Raw genomic sequence first — 19,943 nt, forward strand, 5'->3', positions numbered from 1 at the left:
TGCTAGAAAGTCTTTTATTAGTCACCCTGGGTTAAAATGACAGTTGAGGTCATTTTGGGAAGAAGAGAAATACTAACCACGCCTCCCTTCAAGTTTTAGTAGCCAACAGGAATCTGGGCTCTGAAAAGTCATGAACACTTTTTCTCCAAGATTATGAGCAACTGGCCAAGCGTGTTAGCAGGAGGAAAGCTGAGAGTGATCCATGTGAGTAGTGTTCACGGTGGGGAGCTTACAGCCATGAGCAGCACACCAGCTTCGTAAACTCCACGCTGGGACAGAGTGCTCTGCTCTGCAGGCCTGCTTCAGGCAGGATCCAGCCATCCACAGGACCCAGGGGTGGGAGTGTTGGGAACAGACGATTCTGTGTTCCACAGATAATGGTATGAAGTGACTGTTAATAGATAAGGTTTAAGCACAGCATTTGGAGACGACTCCTCCAGACGTCCTGTTATTAAAGTCTTAACAGCTTAGAGCCTGGAAGGATTGAGAAATTCTAAAGAATTAAACAAAAAAACCCAACAACAACAAAAAAGGAAGGGTGGGAGGTGTCAAAGACACAAGAGCTCTGTGTAGATGCTGACAGGTTCACTTTGTCCCCAAGTTCATCTCAGAGCTCAAGCGAATTCAAGACACGAAGCAGCGACATTAGACCTGGGTCAAGGGCAAAAACTTCTGGTAGTAGCTCTTGGTGACGTCAATCATCAGCTCCTGGGTACATTCTGGGAGCTCCCCTGAGAAGAGTCCTGGGGAAAGAAAGACCTGGTCAACCACAGGGAGCCAGGGGAGGCCTGCAGCTCTGACTTCTGTTTAAACCCCTAGAGGGCTCTTTTCTCTAGTCTGGGGAGTCTAAATGCCAGGTTTTCCATCTTTGGTGTTAACAGAATATTTCTACTGACTATATCTTCCAGATGTTTTGAATTTTCGTGTGGGGGGGAAACAAATAATACTGATCTCAAAACACAGAAATACATTCCAGGTAAAAGAGGTAGATTATTGCATAATCTGAAGAGTTAAGGCTCTCTGACTACATCGGAGGTTGTTCCAGACAAGGAGTCATCCATCCCCTGATTCTGGTGTGACACCTATTGGGCAAGCCAAAGTGAGCGCTCCTGAGGTAAGAAACTGCCCTGCTATTCATATAAGGAAACTGAACGCAACGCCTGAACACGCTACACACAGACAAATCATGGATGGGAGTAGAACAGAAATGTCCTACAGAAAGACAAAGGATGGGGCAATCATATTTAAGAATTTCTGGGAAAGAGGCACTTGTACACAGCATGGGTGGAAGTATAAACTCATATAACCATTTTGAAGAACAATTTAGGACTATCTAGCAACTTTTACAAGTTCATATTCTGTGACCTGACAATCCAACTTCTAACAATGTATTCTACAGCTAATCTTGCCCATTACACAGTACATGTACAAGAGCATCGATGCAGCAAAATTTCTAATCCTGACAAACCAGGTACAACTTCTAACGATCCATTATACTAGAGGACTGATTAATTACATTATGATACACATACGCAATGAAAAACAGGTAACCAGTAAAAGGAAAGAGGTGAGTTTCTACATACTGACAAGAAAAGATGCCCAAGATACACTGTTAAGAAAGCAAGTTTCCAAACAGAATAGTGTGATTCTGTTTATATAAAGTTTCATATACCCATAGTATATACACAAATATATATACACACATATATATACACTCCTATACAGGCAAAAACATATGCACTTGTATATACATAGAGAGAAAATAACAGGTAGGATAGAAAAAAATCGTCTAAAAAAGTACATAATTCCCACAGGCACCTTTTACAAATTAGCAGCCCATGTTAGATTTGCAAACATGTTTGCTCTGCACAGTATTTAATCTTTTTAAAAAATTAGTAGCAAACATTTAAAAATTCAGAGATATCACAAAAATTCAGATTTTTAGCTCCTCATGAAACATCAGAAGATCTCATAATATTAGGCCTGTATTCTTAAACAGCTATGACAGGCTATTACTTCAATCATTTACAGATCTGTCTGGCTCCTGCAGGCACTTGAGTTTTTGGCTCTTGACGCAGATCCTTTCTGGATAGTTTACAGTTTGCCTTTCATCTTGTTCCATGATTCAGTTTCACGCAGTGGAGCCCTATAAAAATGTGCGAGTTTTCCTGCAACCCTATGCCTCTTTATTAAAGATGGAGATTGCCATTAGCAGTATCTACATGGTTAGCATTTGTTTGTGAAACTAAGTAAAATAAACATGGGAAGTATCTTATCACAGTGCAAAAAGTACTAGCCTCTAAATAAGGGGTCTTCAGTGCTAGTCAAGGCTTTCCCACTAACCAGCTCTGACACCTTGGACAATCCACCCCTCTCGGCCTCAGTTTCTTCATTTATACAATGATCTCTAAGGTCCCAGCAGCACGAATCCTCCATCAGAACCTCCAAACACAGAGTTGATTTGGATTTCAAATACCAAGCAGTGCTTCCCTGCCTTCTGCCATCAGTACTGAACAACCACAGTAAGTTCGTTTAACCCTGAATAAGTTAAAAGAGATTAAAATATTTCTCTGGCAATAGCCTCCTCATCTCAGATCAGATGCTTGTTTGACAATCATTTAAAACAACTGCTGGGGCTGTTCTGGTCTAGCACTTGCTAAGAACAATTAAACTTTTTCACACTGGGAACCCAATATGAGGGGAATAACGAAACAAAAGTTTCTTCTTCCTCCTCTGCAAAAGCAGAGATGCATGAAACAGCAGAATGGCCAATTCCTCCCCAAAGAATCTGAGTGGATGATTCGGACATCCTCTGAGTAATGAGATTTTTTTTAATTGGAAAAACAAACCACCAGCGGTAGATATCATATATTGTCAAATCTCTCTCTTCATACCATCTTTCATCCGTGAATTTGTGATGTGCCTCTGTAGACGCTACGTGATTTCAACCGTGTAAAACAATATGTAGAAGAAAACAAACTGTCTTGGGGGGAGGAAGAATGTGAGGTTTTCTTCTCCCTTCTGCCTGTCAGTGTTTTCCAAGCCTCCTAGGATGAACACGTATTTCCTTTGTTGGCTCACGTTTTATAATTTGGAACTCTGAGCTCATGAGGGGCTTTACCTGGCGGTACTCTGCCAGCCAAGGTCAAGAGGTGACATACTTGCTTCCGTCTGGTGTCCTAGAGCCGTGATTGGTCTTAGACCATGTATTATCTTAACTTTTCAGTTTGGGCATTTCTGGGCAGTGTGGGAAGTACAAGTTCAAACTCCCAACCAATGTGGGGGTAAGGCCACAGTTAGAATTCTCTGGAGAGACTTTTCCTTTTCCCATCTAGAGCCCGGGCCAAGAGAGACACGCTTATTTGTACGTTTCCTGTGCTGGTGGCAGATTTGTTCTACATCAACTTTTTATTGAGGGACCACCCTTCAAGAGGCTCTCTCTGCCATGTGTGGTTGCAAGGCTTTATCTCTCATCCCCACATGAGTATCAAACCCTATACCACTCTATTATGAAGATGCATCAACCTAAGCATGCTTACAGTGTGGGTTTAGTTTCCTCTTTGCTTCCGACCCTTGATAATTTCCTTGTGAACCTAATTACGCATTGAAAAGGATACCTGTCATATTTTAGATAGCATTTCTAGGTACTTTGTAGCAGGAGAATTTTTAAGTCAGCTGGAACCACATAGTGTCAGAGACAGATATTGCATGCATTATTTTTGTGATAGGAAATAAACTTGAGTTTTAATAATCAACACCCAAGGTTACCTGGGCAGCCTGAGAAGACGGTGAACGGTGGGACCACAGTTTCTGGGGGTAATACTGTGTTGTCGAGAATTTTGCAGCAGTCCTTCAACACACACCGGCGCCCCTGAAATGAAAATCTTGTTAATAGGAAATAGACCTGGAAATGGGAGTAAAAGCTGTCTAGTCTGCTGTGTGGAGGCTATTTTATATTTTCTCCATTCATGATATTATATAATAGCCAGGGAAAGTGACAAGAGGCTTGGCTACAATTTCATACTTCAGGTGGTACCTGAGAAGGAGGAGGAGGCAGGATGTGAATGTGTAAGTGTGTATGTGTGTGTGTGTTTGTGTACATTTAGGGTGGGGCTGTATGCTAGAGTCAGTTCTGGTTATCTTAGGTATTACAGACTATGTGAAATTTGGTCTTCCAAGAGTTCTGTTTAATTTTTTTGTTCTAATTTCATGGACATCTATTGTTTTGCTTGTTCAACATCCATTCCCTTTTCTTCTGGCAATGGAACCTATATTTTCTTTGGGAACCATCCCTAATCTCATCTCAGTCCATGTGTTTCACATCCCATCCCAAACCCCAAACTCCAAGCCTGGCCACAGCAACTGGTTTAGGGAATCTGCATAGAACCAAATCGGTCTGATAAATCTCAATGTTGGGGCTTCTGCTGGGACTACTGGGAAAAGAAGCTCTTTCTTGAAAGTTTGGGGTTTCTAGAAGATAAGATAGAAGCCTGAACAACTGTGTTGTTCCCATGAGGGAAGAACCTGCCTTGAGAGCCCCCCAGGGGAAAAAAAGGGATGGGGACTAATTCTCATGACATCAATTGAACTCCTGGAGCCATTTGTGCATGAAATTAGGATCTGCTTCTGTACTCTTGGTTTATATTAGCCAATACGTTCCATTTTACACCTATAAGTTTATGGTTTGTTTGTTCTTTTGTCGATTTCAACTGGACAAGTTTTGACAAATTCATTTGGATATGAAGTTATTAGGTCATTTGTTCTCCCACAGATGAGTGGTAATTATTTGAAGATTTAGGCTGAACCCTATGTTTGGCTTTATCCATTGCCATCACTTTTCAATTCTGCCATCACCTATGGCATTTTGAGAGCAAGAAATAAGGTCTGGGAGAGTCATTTATTTCATGGGTTAAGGTAAAGGAGAGGCTTCTGTATACAGTTTAAAGTTGTGCCTCAGACTACTTGCTGAGTAAATGAAAGTTTCAGTCTTCATTGACTGTGTTTACATCACCAGGGCCTGTAAGTTCACTGGTGTTCCAGTCAGATGATTTGGTAAAATATACCCAGCTGAGAATGCGGAACTAACAAAGAGCAGGACAATGCTAACCCATCTAGATCTCAGATTTTACCAAAGAATGTGAAAGATACTTGTTTTGGTTGTGTTCAAATTCTCCCCATTATTAAAAACCCAAATCATATGTATTTCCAGGTAGATTGTCAAATGAATTTTTTAAAGAGCTTATACCTCTAAGGTATGAATTTCTTCTTTGTTTTTTTCTTTTTGCTGAGGAAGATTTGCCCTGAGCTAACATCTGTTGCCAATCGTCCTCTTTTTGTATGTGAGCCACCGCCACAGCATGGCCACTGACAGATGAAAGGTGTAGGTCCACACCTGGGAACCGACCCCAAGCTGCCAAAGCGGAGCACACTGAACCTAACCACTAGGCAACTGGGGCTGTGGCCAAGGTCTGAATTTCTTAAGTGGCTGTAAGTTGTCTCCAGCTGGGTGGATAATAGCTTTGGCAACATCTTTCGCTCAGAAACAAGTTATGACTGCAGCTCTTCATTCCTCCTTGGAAAGTTGTCTTCCATGAATTACCTGCTATGGGCAATTTCAAAAATACGGCAGCTGGCCAGCTCCCCTGGTGACTCCCAAATTAATTCAAAGATGTCCTATGATACCTAAGCTCCTAATGACTCAGACTAAGCATACAGGGCACTTAATAAAAGGAAAGAGAATGTGCTGCATAAGGCATGATCCATTCACATATAGGGATCCATAGACAAAGGGCCCTGGAAAAGAAGAACATGAGAAATGAATCTTTTCACTGTGCACCACAGGCTACCACACAGCCTGTAGGCACCTGCTTTGTTTACTAGTTGGCCATTCTGCCCACTCAGAGAAATGATGCTTAACTGGGTTTCAAAGCATTGTAGGTAAACTCATCAATTAAATAGCAGCCAAACATAAAATGCAAGTACTTCATAGGCATGAAGGGATTGGCAATAGCTGAGGAGGTTAAAAGCCAAAACTAATTCTTTATTCTTTCCTAGGAGGAGTCAAGAACTGCATGTTGCTGGTATTACAGCAATTACTATATCTCTTTAGGCAAGTTATTTAGCATCTCTGAGCCTTGGTTTCCTCATCTATGGTAAAGCCAAACCTGCAGGGATGCTGTCAGGGTTAGAGATAATAAACGTTTAACACTCACAGCACAGTAACAGTGCCTATTAATATTGCCTGTTAGGCTTTTCCTGCAGAAATTTGGGCAATTCTGATTAATACTCACACCTTCACATATCCAAAGAGAAGTTAGACTACCACATAGGATGCTACAGGAAGGATCTGTGTGTTAAGGGGACAGCTAAACTCTAAAAGAGTGCCTGCTAGCTCTGCGATTCTAGAATTCTAAACGGATCTTTCTCCTGAAATTACTTGAGAATTTGTAAAGGTTCAGCAAGTAAGTACAGCAAATAAGTAAGAGTGAACAATGACTACGTCATAAATTGATGTATTAAAAAGTGGTAAAAAAAGCAGAGAACCTAACAATAGGACTGAATTTCCCTAAGCATTGGGAAGAGCATTTGGATTTTAACCTTTCAGACATTTTGCTCTGGGGATAAGACACAGGGCTAAAGGACTAGGCTAATATGGTGATGTCTTCATGTCATTGAGGAAAATAGAAGAAAAACCCAGCTATAGGTTGGAAAGCCAGCTTTTGTCAAATAGTCAGAGTGAGAGGAGAGGATAGATTTCACTATCTTCCCCCTTCCTCCAACATCAGGCTGAACCAAAGACTTTCTGTCTCCAACACATACAAAGGAACTCCTCTGGACGAGAATATTTGGTAAAACAATCACTCTCCTTAATTCTGAGTAACAAGCCAGACTGGAATGTTTTTTGCAGCAATGTGGTTCTCCACTGCACCGTCTACCTTTGCTGTGCCCTCATGGTTTCTGGAACGTTACTGTAAGGTTTCTGCCAGTTTTTTGATACTTTAGTGTCTGAGTCTTATCCAGAGCAAAGAGCTGGCTCTGCATTAATGGGAACAGCCATTTAAAAACCCGGAAAAGGTCTCGGCTTTTCCTAGAATCTAGTCTGAGGTACTAATTAATTTGTTTGTTTGTTTGTTTTCATTCAAACAGTATTTGTTGAGCCCTTGCTGTGGATCAGGTGCCATTTTAGAAGATGGAGACACAAATCTGAAAGGTTCCTGCCCTCCCACCCTCCTGCTGCTGGCTCTGCTGCCTCAGGGCTAAAGCCTTGTGTTTTTACAAGACCTTGGAGCAGGACTAATGTTCTCCTAACCAGCTTTCCGAGGTTTGTGACCCTGTGACTCCAGACTGGTCATTTAATTTCTGTCTCTTGGACTCCTCATCTATAATATCAGGAATAACAATACCTCCCTCAAAGTTATGAGAATGAAATGAAAAAGACTTACGTGGGAAACATAAGGAAACTCAAAGCAGCACGACATCCAACTTAGTGTGCATGCACTAAGTCAAGGCTCATTTTCATTCCATTAATGCTGTGATTTGGATTTCTGTACATTAAATTCTAATTTCACTGTCTCAGGCTTTATAAAGACATTTTAGTGTGAATACTCCTCCAAAGATACTAGTTCACCCTCTCTACTCAGCCTCCAACTTTTTGTTTTTTTGGTGAGGAAGATCAGCCCTGAGCTAACGTCTATTGCCAATCCTCCTCTTTTTGCTGAGGAAGATTGGCCCTGGGCTAACACCCATCCCCATCTTCCTCCACTTTATATGTGGGACGCCTGCCACAGCATGGCTTGATAAGCGGTGCATAGGTCTGTGCCTGGGATCTGAACCCGTGTACTCTGGGCCACCAAAGCGGAGCGCGTGAACTTAACCACTACGCCACTGGACTGGCCCTCCAACTTATTTTTTTATAATGCAAATTTTTCACCTACTTGATTTAAGTGGGGGGTCACCTATATTAAAGAGCCCACCCAGTTTCTAAATTTGTCCTGAAATCTTAGGAACGCAGGCAAAGGTCGCCAGAGGGCAGCCCTGAAGGTAAGAGTTGAATGCATGTACACTCTAAAGATGCCACAACATCAGTAAACCTCCCCGTGCCCACAGGGCTCCCACAGTTTTGCAAAGAATTATTCAGCTTCTTAGACCAGTGGTTGGAGCTGAGAATCTTGTGTCTCACAAAGAAAGAAGAAACAAAATTTTAAAATTTATTCTGTAGACTGTTTACATTGTCCCACAACGCTGTAAACTGTAAGTTTCCCTATTTCTATATTAACTGGTTTCATTCCGTTGAACCTGTTGTTTTAAACAAAAATTCAGTAAAAAATCAGCCCAGGTTCCAGATTAGCTAAAATGCAGCTGGTTTCAGGGTTGGAGAACAGAAAGAATCATAACACCAAGCAAGCTCTGAGCCAGGCTGAGGCCAGGCGGTTTTTCTCAGAGCTCCTCAATTCACAGGACACAAGAGGCAAACTGCCATCGTTTCCCTTCTTGGCACACTTTTGTCACTTCCAGCCTTATCCACACCCTCAACTCTTCTCTCACTTTTAGTTGAGCTTCCCACTTAACTAAAATTGGTTTTCCTCTACGTGTCCTTTAAGATGTCAGCTCTAGGGGGCTTCAACTATAAAGGAGAGTGGTCAGCTCAGGTACTTGATCAGGCAGAGTTCACTGGAGGCTCGGCCGGCTTCACCCTCTCCATGGAGTTAACACTCCTGGTGCCACCATGGGACATCCTGGCACCCCACAGGCTATGTCTGCGAAAGCCTTAGCTGGGTTGCTGCTGCTGCCGCTGGTTCGCTGTGACTGTATCAGGTCATAAAGTTTCACCAGTCTTTAAACCAGAATCACCCTAACTGCAGGTGAGTGGGGGAGGTGGAGCAGGACCTCAGTGTGCCCACTCACCTGCCCCATCCTCTCCCTCCAGGCGGTCTCTGAGGTACAAATTTAATGAGGTGCAAAGGTAGGAAACATTTTCCCTAAACATTTAGGCAGTTCGGCTCTAATCATTAACATTCTCACCCAGGATGTTCTCATAAATTCTTTTTTTTTTTTTTAATTTTATTTATTTATTTATTTTTCCCCCAAAGCCCCAGTAGATAGTTGTATGTCATAGTTGCACATCCTTCCAGTTGCTGCATGTGGGACGCAGCCTCAGCATGTCTGGAGAAGCAGTGCGTCGGTGCGCGCCCGGGATCCGAACCTGGGCCGCCAGCAGCGGAGCGTGCGCACTTAACCGCTAAGCCACAGGGCCGGCCCATGTTCTCATAAATTCTAAGTGAAATCAAGCTCTTCATCTATGAAATACCAAGAAATCCAACCTTATAAAGGCTTTATCGGATTAAACAAACGATGCATAGGCTCCTGTGGACCAAGGTCCTACAGATTCTGCTGAGCAAGGGGTCCACTTGCACCCTGCATGCCTATCACGCTGAACTACTTGCAGCTCCCCTAACACCATGCCCCTGGTGACGCTGACCCTTGCACATGCCAATCTCTTTCCTTTTTTTTTTTTTTTTGTGTGAGGAGATCAGCCCTGTGCTAACATCCGCCAATCCTCCTCTTTTTTTGCCGAGGAAGACGGCCCTGGGCTAACATCCGTGCCCATTCTCCTCCACTTTATATGGGACGCCGCCACAGCATGGCTTGCCAAAGCAGTGCGTCGGTGTGCGCCTGGGGTCCGAACCAGCGAACCCCGGGCCGCCGCAGCGGAGCGCGCACACCCAACCGCTTGCGCCACCGGGCCGGCCCCAACCAATCTCTTTCCTGAAATGCCCATCCTCCCCTTGTCTACAAGCTAACTTCAACTCACCCTTCAAGATCCTCTCACCTCCACTAGACTGTAAGATCCTTGAGCTAAAGCAACAGGTAGGCCATATAGCAGCATGGCTATTCGTACTGCTTGGGTTCAAATCCCAGCTCTACCGCTTACTAGCCTTGTCAAATCCCCTAACATCTAAAGTCTTCAGTCTTCCCATCTGCAAATAGGGATAATAACAGTACCTACCACCCTGGGATAGTTGTGAGGATTAAATGAAATAATCGAAGGAAGCAGTTTAACACCATATGGAAGAGGTTGAATAAAGGTTAATTATGATTATTAATGCCTAGAAAAAACTCCAAATCCAATAACAATTTCGGTAGAGCAGTAGACCAGAAACAACGTCTACCTGCCTGGTTAGAGAAGCAGAGGCCCGCTAATGCGAGGGACAGGAGCTGGAGGGAAGTGAGGCCGCTTAGCCAGCCAAGTCACCATACTCACAATCACACAGTTCTTGCCAACGTGAACGTAAGAGCCAATCTGAGCGGCGTTGACCACACAATCTTCCTCGATAAAGACATGGTCCCCAATATGTAAAGGAAAGAATGCGACACTAGAGAAGGAAAGAAGATGAACAAGGAAAGGTCAAGGTGCTGCACTTCTGGTCAAGGTTTATAGAACTACAGATTGTAATCTCAACTCCATCATTTTGTCTTAATAAGACTGTTCCTAGCAAGGAAAGAATCTTCAACCTAGAGAAATTCTATAATGTTCAAGATGAATGTGACTGCTAGCTCAAAATCATAAATATCAGACCAAAGAAAGGTGCAAGCAAACAGCAAGGCAGAAGGAGCAAGAGCTTCAAAGCTGAAAGAGCCGGCACCAAATAAAAATGAACAAATGTTTGCTCGTTCTTGTTTCCTTTGAAAATGCTCACAGATCACATTTTCAATAATCTACTCTACAATCCTTCAGGGAACTGACATCAGGTTCATGGGATATAATTTCTAGCACCCAACATTCTGAAAATTTATATATTCACTGATTTTATTGAGTGCCTACTATATGCCAGACTCTATGCTAGGAATTGGGGATACAATGGCAAGCAAAAGGGGCACAATCCTGCCCATGAGGAGCTTACAATTAAGAAAAGAAAGATTCAATAAATGATTATATAAGTAATTAGTTACAACTGTGATAAAATAAAGGAAAAATACCCTTTCGAGAGGGTATTATAAGAGTGTCTATAACAAGGAGACTTTACCCAGAGGTAAAAGTCTCTACCCTGGAGGTTTGGTAAAAGCTTAATTGAAAGTGACATCTAAGCCAAGACTTGAAGGGTGAGTAGGAGTCAGTAGGCTTTCTCCACGCTTCTGGCATTGTTCCCATTCTCCAGGATTCCCCAGTCAATGTCATTGACAGTGGTTCTATGATCACATTTACAAGTAATTTCAGTACTTTGGGATGTAAAATATTTGGATTGGAACTAATATAAACTAGCCGATGTTCACTAGCTCTTTCTAGTCTTGCACTCTATTTTGTCAGGAATATTTTGTCAGAGATGATACCTCTCCTCCACAGACCTATAATTTATTTAACTCTTCCTTAATCTGTTCCTGTTATTAGTCTGGACCCCTTGTGTGGCAATGAATTCCTTGAACTCATCACAGTCTATAGCAGTACTGCCAGTTCTTTAATTTCAAATTAAAAATTTGAAACTTTATACTATTATCTGGTTCTAGTATTGGGATATGCAGGGAAAAAAATTTACATTCACCTTCTATTCATGTGTTGCTATTTACACTTTCATACTTCTGCATTTCTCACGTGGACTATTCTTATTTATACATCCCTCCATTCACCAATAAACCTCTTGTTCATTCTTGGTGCTTTCCCTGGACCACATCCAGCCCAATAATGCTTTTATCAGAAGGTGGAGTCAACAACTCTAGCAGAGTATCACTCACTATATGAAACCAGAAGAGGGTACCACAAGGTTTTTTGGTTTCCCCTCAACAGCCTTCTGAACTAATGAGTGAATGTTTTCATGTGAATGATTTACAATGACTCCCTGCTCCAATTCTGGCATGACATGGAAAGCCTGGAGCCCAGTACCGTTATGGGAAATGCAGGATTCTTCCTGCATGATATACTCCTAGGTATTAAAGTTAGTCTGAGTTAGTTGTTCTCTTCTCCATTCCTCCCTAACCATGTTCATACCCCTGCAATAGGAGTATCACACTATATAGTGGCTATCATGTTATATAGTAGCTATCTGTTTGTGTAACTGATTTTACCACTAGGTTTTGAGAACCTTGAGGGAGAAACACCATTTTCTCCATCTTTATATGTCCAGTTTATAACCTAGTGACCAGCATAAGGAAAGCACTCAATAAATGCTTGTAGAATTATTGGATGAAATGCAGATGGTGCCATAGGTAGGAACCAGGAGAGAAAATTAGCCACAGGGGAGACAGGCAAAGAGAATCCCACCACGGCAGGCACAGTGGTCAGTTTATCTGCCTTGTCCATGTCCTGTCTTGGACAATCCCTACTCCCAGTGAGAGATCATTGGGCCTGACTTAACTCTGCCCTCTGGGTCAAAGCTGTTTAGACCAGGGGTGGGCACTTAACTCAAGCTGAGCCAATCAGATTCCCTCTCCAAAGCTTTTGGAAATAAGACCTAAGATCTCTAGTTGGTATCTGCTGGAAGCCTAAATGGAGAAGTGATGTAAATAAGGGACTGAGGCAGCCAGGTTGGCTCCAGGAGCAAAGGCAGAAGATACAGCCAATCTGAAGGAGAGGAGAGGGAAGCAGAAGTGCAGAGAGAAGAACAGATAAGAAACCAGAGAATCTTGGAGACAGAGCAGCAGATAGAATAGTTGTCTTGATTCTGGCTAGCTGTCCAGTAGCAGTTTCTAGTCCCTGGTGAGGCCTGGCCCCTTTTTCTACCCTTAGGTTCCATCAAATATGCCTGTATCTGTTTAATCAGAACACCCTTTGCTTTTGCCAGCTTAAGAGGATTCCATTTCTGGCACCTAACCATCACCTAGACTAAGACAACCACCACCAGAGTTGTGTTCATTATGGTGAATTCTTACTCAGTGTCACAAACAACAACACAGACCTGCTCCTTACACCACAACTCAACACGTGGATAACACCACCAGTAGCAGCAGCTTGCCCAAGACTGAAACAAGGTAATTAAATTACATACCCTTTGCTGAATTTCTTGAATGGTGGCCTTATGACACTCCGACTTTTCACAACACAATGACGTCCAACTCTTACATTTGCCAGATCTCCTCGGATAATACAGTCATTCATCACAATGGTCTATAAAACAAAGCACATTTTTAAAAATTACCAACATAGCCCAAAACATAACAACAAAAAAGAGCAGATATAAGACACTAATTGAGAGTTATGCTCTGATCTACTGAGCTACATGTTCTGTCAAAAGGGGTAACTTGTAAGGGAAAGAGAACTGCCCTCATAACATCGACTCCAGTTGAAGATGTTCCCTTAATATCCCATGAACAGGACTCACTGAATGAACAAACATCTATTGAGAATATCTGTAGCAGACCAAGCTCCTGCACTTCCTCAGATTCACTCGGTTCCACCTGCCCCCAGGCCTTGGCTGCTTGCTCAGTGAGTCCTGGCTGCCCCTACCTTTGTCCAATCTCCTAACACTACTATCTCTAACTTCATTAGCCCAGAGGTGGACCCACTGAGCTGGTTCCTCTCTCAATTTCAGGACTCAGATTAAGTGCTTCACTGCAGGGTGTGACATCTGGCTTCCCCAGAGATTGCCTGGAGGGGGTGAATAACACCACTTAGAAGTTTAGGGGAATTAATGCCCCATACTTAGTAAAGAGTAGGCTTTCTTGAAATGTCTCTTGAATAAATGGGGTAAAAAAAAGTGCATATAGCTGGAGTGACAGCTGGAAAAGTAAGCAAGGGACCAGATGATGAGGAATTACGTATGCTGAGCATAGAAGCTTAGACTCTCTTTCCTAGAGGATATAAGGAATCAATCAAAGATTTTAAGCAGAGGATTAACACAACTGAATCTTCATTTTAGAAATATTACTTTGGAAGCAGTCTGGAGTCTGAATGGAGGAGGCAGGTAAGACTGGAGGGAAAGTGACCCTTCAGATGACTACAGTGGATCAAGGTAAAAAGAGATAACAGGTCTTATCTAAGGCCATGACTGTGCATGAGGAAAGGAGAAATAAATAGGAGGTAGAGGAATCTGCTCAAGCCTCTAGATCTACCTATCAATTTAGAGGGAGGAGAGGGGAACAGAGACTGCAGTAAACAGCCCCATGTAAACAGAATCAGCCAGATTCAGAAATTTGAAAATTCCCCACAGGAGTGAACCAGTTTCCTCAATATATAAATGACACAGGGTAAAAAATGCGGTGGGGAAAGAGAACTGTTATAGGTTAAAAGAGACTTAAGAGACACGTCAACCAAACGCAATGTGTACTCAACCTTGTTTGGATCCTGATTTGAACAAACCAACTACAAAAAGACATCTTGAGGGGCCGACCGGTGGCACAGCAGTTAAGTGCTCGCGCTCCGCTGCGGCGGCCTGGGGTTCGCAGGTTCGGATCCCGGGTGCTTACTGACGCACCACTTGTTAAGCCATGCTGCAGTAATGTCCCATATAAAGTGGAGGAAGATGGGCACTGATGTTAGCCCAGGGCCAATCTTCCTCAGCAAAAAGAGGAGGATTGGCATTGGATGTTAGCTCAGGGCTGGTCTTCCTCACCAACAAAAAAAGACATCTTGAGATACCGGAAAGACTAAATATGGACTGAGGATTACATAATATTAGAGAATTACTATTTTAAAAAAAAAATATTATAATAAGGGTACTCATTTTTTTTAAGTCTTTAAATATTAGTGATACATACTGAAACAGTTATGGGTGAAATAATATGATGCTTGCAATTTGCTTTAAAATTCTCCAGCTTCCCTCCCCGACCTTGGTCAAAATAGGTATGAGTTCGGAAGGCGGGTACAGACATGAAACAAGAATGCCAGAATACTTCTAATCGTAGAAGCTGATAAATGAGTACATGGGGATTCAGTATATGTTTTCTCTACTTTTGTCTATGTCTTAAAAGTTCCAAAATAATACCGCTCACCCAAGAAAAAGTAATGAATTACTAATCCACTAATAAATGTAACAACCTGGATAAATCTCAAAAACATTATGCTCAGTGAAAGAAACCTGACAAAAAGGAGTACATGATTCCAATTATGTGAAACTCTAGAAAATGCTAATCTATATTAGTTTTACATCAGTGGTTACCTGGGGCCAAGGGTAGAAGAAGGGTTGACTGCACTCAGGCACAAGGAAACTAGGGTGATGGAAATATTTTATATCTTGATTGTAGTAGTGGCTGCACAGATGTATGCATCAGTCAAAACTTGTCAAACTGCACACTTAAGATGGGTACATTTTATTGTATGTAAATTATACCTCAATAAAGATGGTTTTTTAAAAACATGCCATTATAAAATGTTTAAAAAGAAAAAAAAGGAAGAGAATCTATATGACTTAATTATTGTTTAGATGTTGGGGGTAAGAGAAAGAGAGGCAAGGATGGAGTGAGCAATTCTGGGGATTAGGCGATAAATTCAATTTTGAAATGCTGAGTTTGAGGTATCTGTGGGAAGACCAATAGGCAGTTGTAAATAAAGCTCTGAGGCCAAGGACAAAAGGTCAGGCTAGAGAGGTAAATGGGGAATACCTCACAGTTAGGTGAATTTAGATAAATCACTAGCCTGAACACCAGGCTCTGAGAGCATACTAAAAAAGAAAGTGAACTCTTAACTTGAAGAGTTTACCAACTTCACCTGCACATGTTCAGTCTATAAAACCTCTACCAAGAAAAAGAAATTTTCACATCTGCTGCTGATTGTAAAGTATAACAGTTCCTCTCGGTTTTTGAAAGCTACCTTTGGGGGCCGGCCCCGTGGCTTAGCGCGTGTTAAGTGCGCACGCTCCGCTACTGGCCACCCAGGTTCGGATCCCGGGCGCACACCGATGCACCGCTTCTCCGGCCATGCTGAGGTCGCATCCCACATACAGCAACTAGAAGGATGTGCAGCTATGACATACAACTATCTACTGGGGCTTTGGGGAAAAAAAGGAGGACTGGAAATAGATGTTAGCTCAGGGCCGGTCTTCCTCAGCAAAAAGAGGAGGATTAGCATGGATGTCAGCTCAGGGCTGAGCTTCCTCACAAAAAAAAAAAAGAAGCTATCTTCTTCAAGCTTAAGGAGACGTTTAATTCTAGTGTGTACTTCTTTCATCTGAGATCCTTAATTTACTTCAATCATTGTTTTCAGTTTGTTTTCATTTACAATCAGAGAAAATGACTTCCTTTTCTTCTGTAAGAAAACAGAATTCCAAGAGTTCTGGGTATTTGTTGATTGTTGTTGTCTTAGAGTGTTTTAAATAAAGATAACAATCTTAATCTGGAAATAAATAAAATCCATATACGTCCCTCAGTCCGGCTAAATTTCACTCCTACTGAAGAAGTAAACACACAAAAAACATAAGAAGTAAATGACATCGTAGGTAGTTAAAGAAATTTAGCAAGGGAAATGCAAATCCTGATTTCCTATCTCATAAAGAGTGGAGCTGAAGGGAGAAGTCAGCTTCAAGATCGAGGCAACAGAGTCTTAAAATGAAACGAGGTGTCTATAAGGACCTCACATGGAAGAAAGTGATGCGAAAGCAGAGTTCACTGAACTCAGCAATGGCTAAGGCACAGGTGGCAAGTTGGAGGTCTAAGGACTTCACCTGGAAAGCTGTTTTGTTTGGCCCATGCAGCGTTTTTTATTATTTAAATTAGATGCTATTATTTGAATAGTGGGACATTTTGCATGAAAAAAATCCAGATTTCCAATTTCTTTTTTTTTGTGAGGAAGATCAGCCCTGAGCTAACATCCAAGCCAATCCCCCTCTTTTTGCTGAGGAAGACTGGCCCTGGGCTAACAGCTGTGCCCATCTTCCTCCACTTTATGTGGGACGCTGCCACAGCATGGCCTGACAAGCGGTACATCGGTGCGCGTCCGGGATCCGAACCTGGGCCGCCAGCAGCAGAGCACGCGCACTTAACCACTACGCCACGGGGCCAGCCCCAGATTTCCAATTTCTTTTGAGAAAATCAGAAGCTCTGGAAATATAGGCCTGTATTGCCACATGGCAACAATCAGCTTGAGCTTAGCTAGGTCATGTATTCATTCTCCAATTCACCCGGCCCCACCACTCTGGATTGTTGACACCCAGTCTTCTTTCCTCGTTTGAGCCCTGTCTATCCCTGCAGGCACTGTGACACTTGATATAAGAGCTCAGGAAAACAGAAATGTCAAAGTTCTGATCCCAGTTCTGACAGGGGCTAGAAACATAAATGGATTGTTTGTAACAACAAAAAACTGGAAACAAAATCCACCAATAGGAGGGAATAAATGGAATTGTACACAGCAGTGAAAATGCACAAACCACAATGAATCTCAGAAACATAGTTGAGAACAATGGTACTTAGTGAGTGTGATACATTTTCTACTGTCATTATAATAATTGAGTATAGAAAAAGTAAGTCATAGAAAACTAAGTAAAGCTGAACAATATATATAATTTAGGGATATATATGTATGTCGTAAAACAATTTTTTTTTTTAAAGAAAGAATTTATAAGACACAAAATTCAGGATAACGGTGTCCTCTCAGAAAGAGGCAAAGGAGAGGGATCGGAGAGGAACATAAAGGTAGTACCGTATTATTATGCATTATGTTCCCATTCTTCAGTTGGGTGGTAGGTTCATGGTGTTGATTTAACATTTATGCTTCCTGGGCCGGCCCTGTGGCTTAGTGGTTAAGTGCGCACGCTCCGCTACTGGTGGCCTGGGTTCGGATCCCCGGCGCAGCGATTAAGTGTGTGCGCTCCACTACTGGCGGCCCGGGGTTCGGATCCCAGGCGCGCACCGACACACCGCTTCTCCGGCCATGCTGAGGCCGTGTCCCACATACAGCAACTAGAAGATGTGCAACTATGACATACAACTATCTACTGGGACTTTGGGGAAAAAAAATGGAGGAGGATTGGCAACAGATGTTTGCTCAGAGCCGGTCTTCCTCAGCAAAAAGAGGAGGATAAGCATGGATGTTAGCTCAGGGCTGATCTTCCTCACACACACACAAAAAGAATTGAGAGTCCAGAAATAAACCTTTACATTGATGGCCCATTGATTTTGTACAAGGATGCCAAGACTATTTAATGGGGAAAGAACAGTCTCTTCAATAAATGGTGCTCGGACAACTGGGTTTCCACATCCAAAAGAATTAATAGGACTCTTACCTTACACCATATACAAAAATTAACTCAAAATGGACTAATGACCTAAATACAAGTACTAAAACCATAAAATTCTTAGAAGAAAATATATGAGTAAATTTTTGTGATGTTGGGTTTGGCAACGGATTCTTAGATACGACAACAAAACCTTCAGAAACAAAAGAAAAATTGGACTTCATCAAAATTAAAACCTTTTGTGCATCAAAGGACATTATCAAGAAAGTGAAAAGACAATCCACAGAATGGTAGAAAATATTTGCAATCATATATATGATAAGAGTTTAATGTCCAGAATATATAAAGAACTCCTACAACTCAGCAATAAAAAGATAACACAATTTAAAAACGGGCAAAGGGGGCCAGCCCCGTGGCGTAGCGTAGCGCTGGCGGCCTGGGTTCGGATCCCAGGCGTGCACTGAGGCACTGCTTGTCAGGCCATGGTGTGGCAGCGTCCCATATAAAGTAGAGGAAGATGGGCACAGATGTTAGCCCAGGGCCAGTCTTCCTCAGCAAAAAGAGGAGGATTGGCATGGATGTTAGCTCAGGGCTGATTTTCCTCACAAAAAAATAAATAAATAAAAATTAAAAAAACAAAAATAAAAATGAGCAAAGGACTGAAGAGACATTTCTCCAAAGGAGATATACAAATGGCCAATAAGCACATTAAAAGATGTTCCTCAACATTAGTCATTAGGGAAACGCAAATCAAAACCACAATGAGATACCATTCACACCCACATCCAAAAAAAGAAAGTAATAAGTGTTGGTAAGGATGTGGAGAAATCAGTACTCTCTTGCATTGCAGTGGGAATGTAAAATGGTGCAGCCTTTATGGAAAACAGTTTGGCAGTTCCTCACAAAGCTAAACATAAAATTACCATATAACCCAGGCATCCCACCCCTAGGTATATACCCAAAAGAATTGAAAACAAGGACTTGAACAGATACCTGTATGCAGCATTATTCACAATCGCCAAAAAGTGGAAACAACCAAAGTGTCTGTCAACAGATGAATGGATAAACAAAATGTGGTATATACATACAATAGAATATTATTCAGCCATGAAAAGGAATAAATTCTGATACATGCTACAACATGGATGAACCTTGAAAACATTATGCTAAGTGAAATAAGTCAGACCAAAAAAAGATAAATATTATATGGCTCCACTTATATGAAATTTCTAGAATAGGCAAATTCACAGAAACAGAAAGTAAATTGAGGTTACTCGGGACTAGGGAGAGAAGGGAATGGGGAGTTATTCCTTAATGGGTACAGAGTTTCTGTTGGGGTGATGAAAATGTTTTGGAAATAGATAGAGATGATGGGTGCACAACACTGTGAATGTAATTAATGCCAATGAACTGTACATTTAAAAATAGTTAAAATGGTAAAATTTGTCACATATATTTCACTTCAATAAAAAAAAAAATCTTCCTACAAGATCACAGAAAATGTTTTGGAATTAGCTAACAGATTTCCAAAAAACCTCCACACATTTGTTATTGAGTCAGATGGAGTTAACTGAATTTGCAAATTCTGTGCAGAAACAATGTGTCTATAATTACTAATGATATCTCATTACTGAACCATATTTCTTTTCTATTAAATTTCATGGTATGATGGGCTAATGGAGCCAGTAATTGTGTCTGTACTGAAAATATCTGTGATATCTCCATTACATCTGATATCTTCACTTCAGTGAGACTATGTTCTCTCTGAAGTTAGAGATGTAACATTTCAAGGAAAATTGAGTGTTCTAGATGGCAGGAAAAAACTGTAGACTTCAGTGTTTGTCAAGC

The 19,943-nt window shown here is 41.8% G+C and overlaps 1 protein-coding gene across 2 annotated transcripts in view; it reads right to left on the minus strand.

The window, feature by feature from the left end:
* Positions 1-19,943, minus strand: part of DCTN5 (dynactin subunit 5) — a 21,953-nt gene continuing 2,010 nt past the window's right edge. Inside the window, exons 3-6 of one of the 2 annotated variants that reach the window (XM_058569855.1) lie at positions 12,978-13,096; positions 10,262-10,373; positions 3,769-3,871; positions 1-743 (exon numbers count right to left, since the gene is read on the minus strand). In XM_058569855.1, the coding sequence (XP_058425838.1) occupies positions 646-743; positions 3,769-3,871; positions 10,262-10,373; positions 12,978-13,096 (432 nt within the window). In that variant the 3' untranslated portion in view covers positions 1-645. Of the gene's footprint in view, positions 744-3,768; positions 3,872-10,261; positions 10,374-12,977; positions 13,097-17,003; positions 17,163-19,943 lie in introns of those variants that run through there. The other variant, XM_058569856.1, reaches the window with a different exon arrangement.

The sequence above is a fragment of the Diceros bicornis genome, chromosome 26, assembly GCF_020826845.1.
Source record: "Diceros bicornis minor isolate mBicDic1 chromosome 26, mDicBic1.mat.cur, whole genome shotgun sequence".
Classification (NCBI taxonomy): Eukaryota; Metazoa; Chordata; class Mammalia; order Perissodactyla; family Rhinocerotidae; genus Diceros; species Diceros bicornis.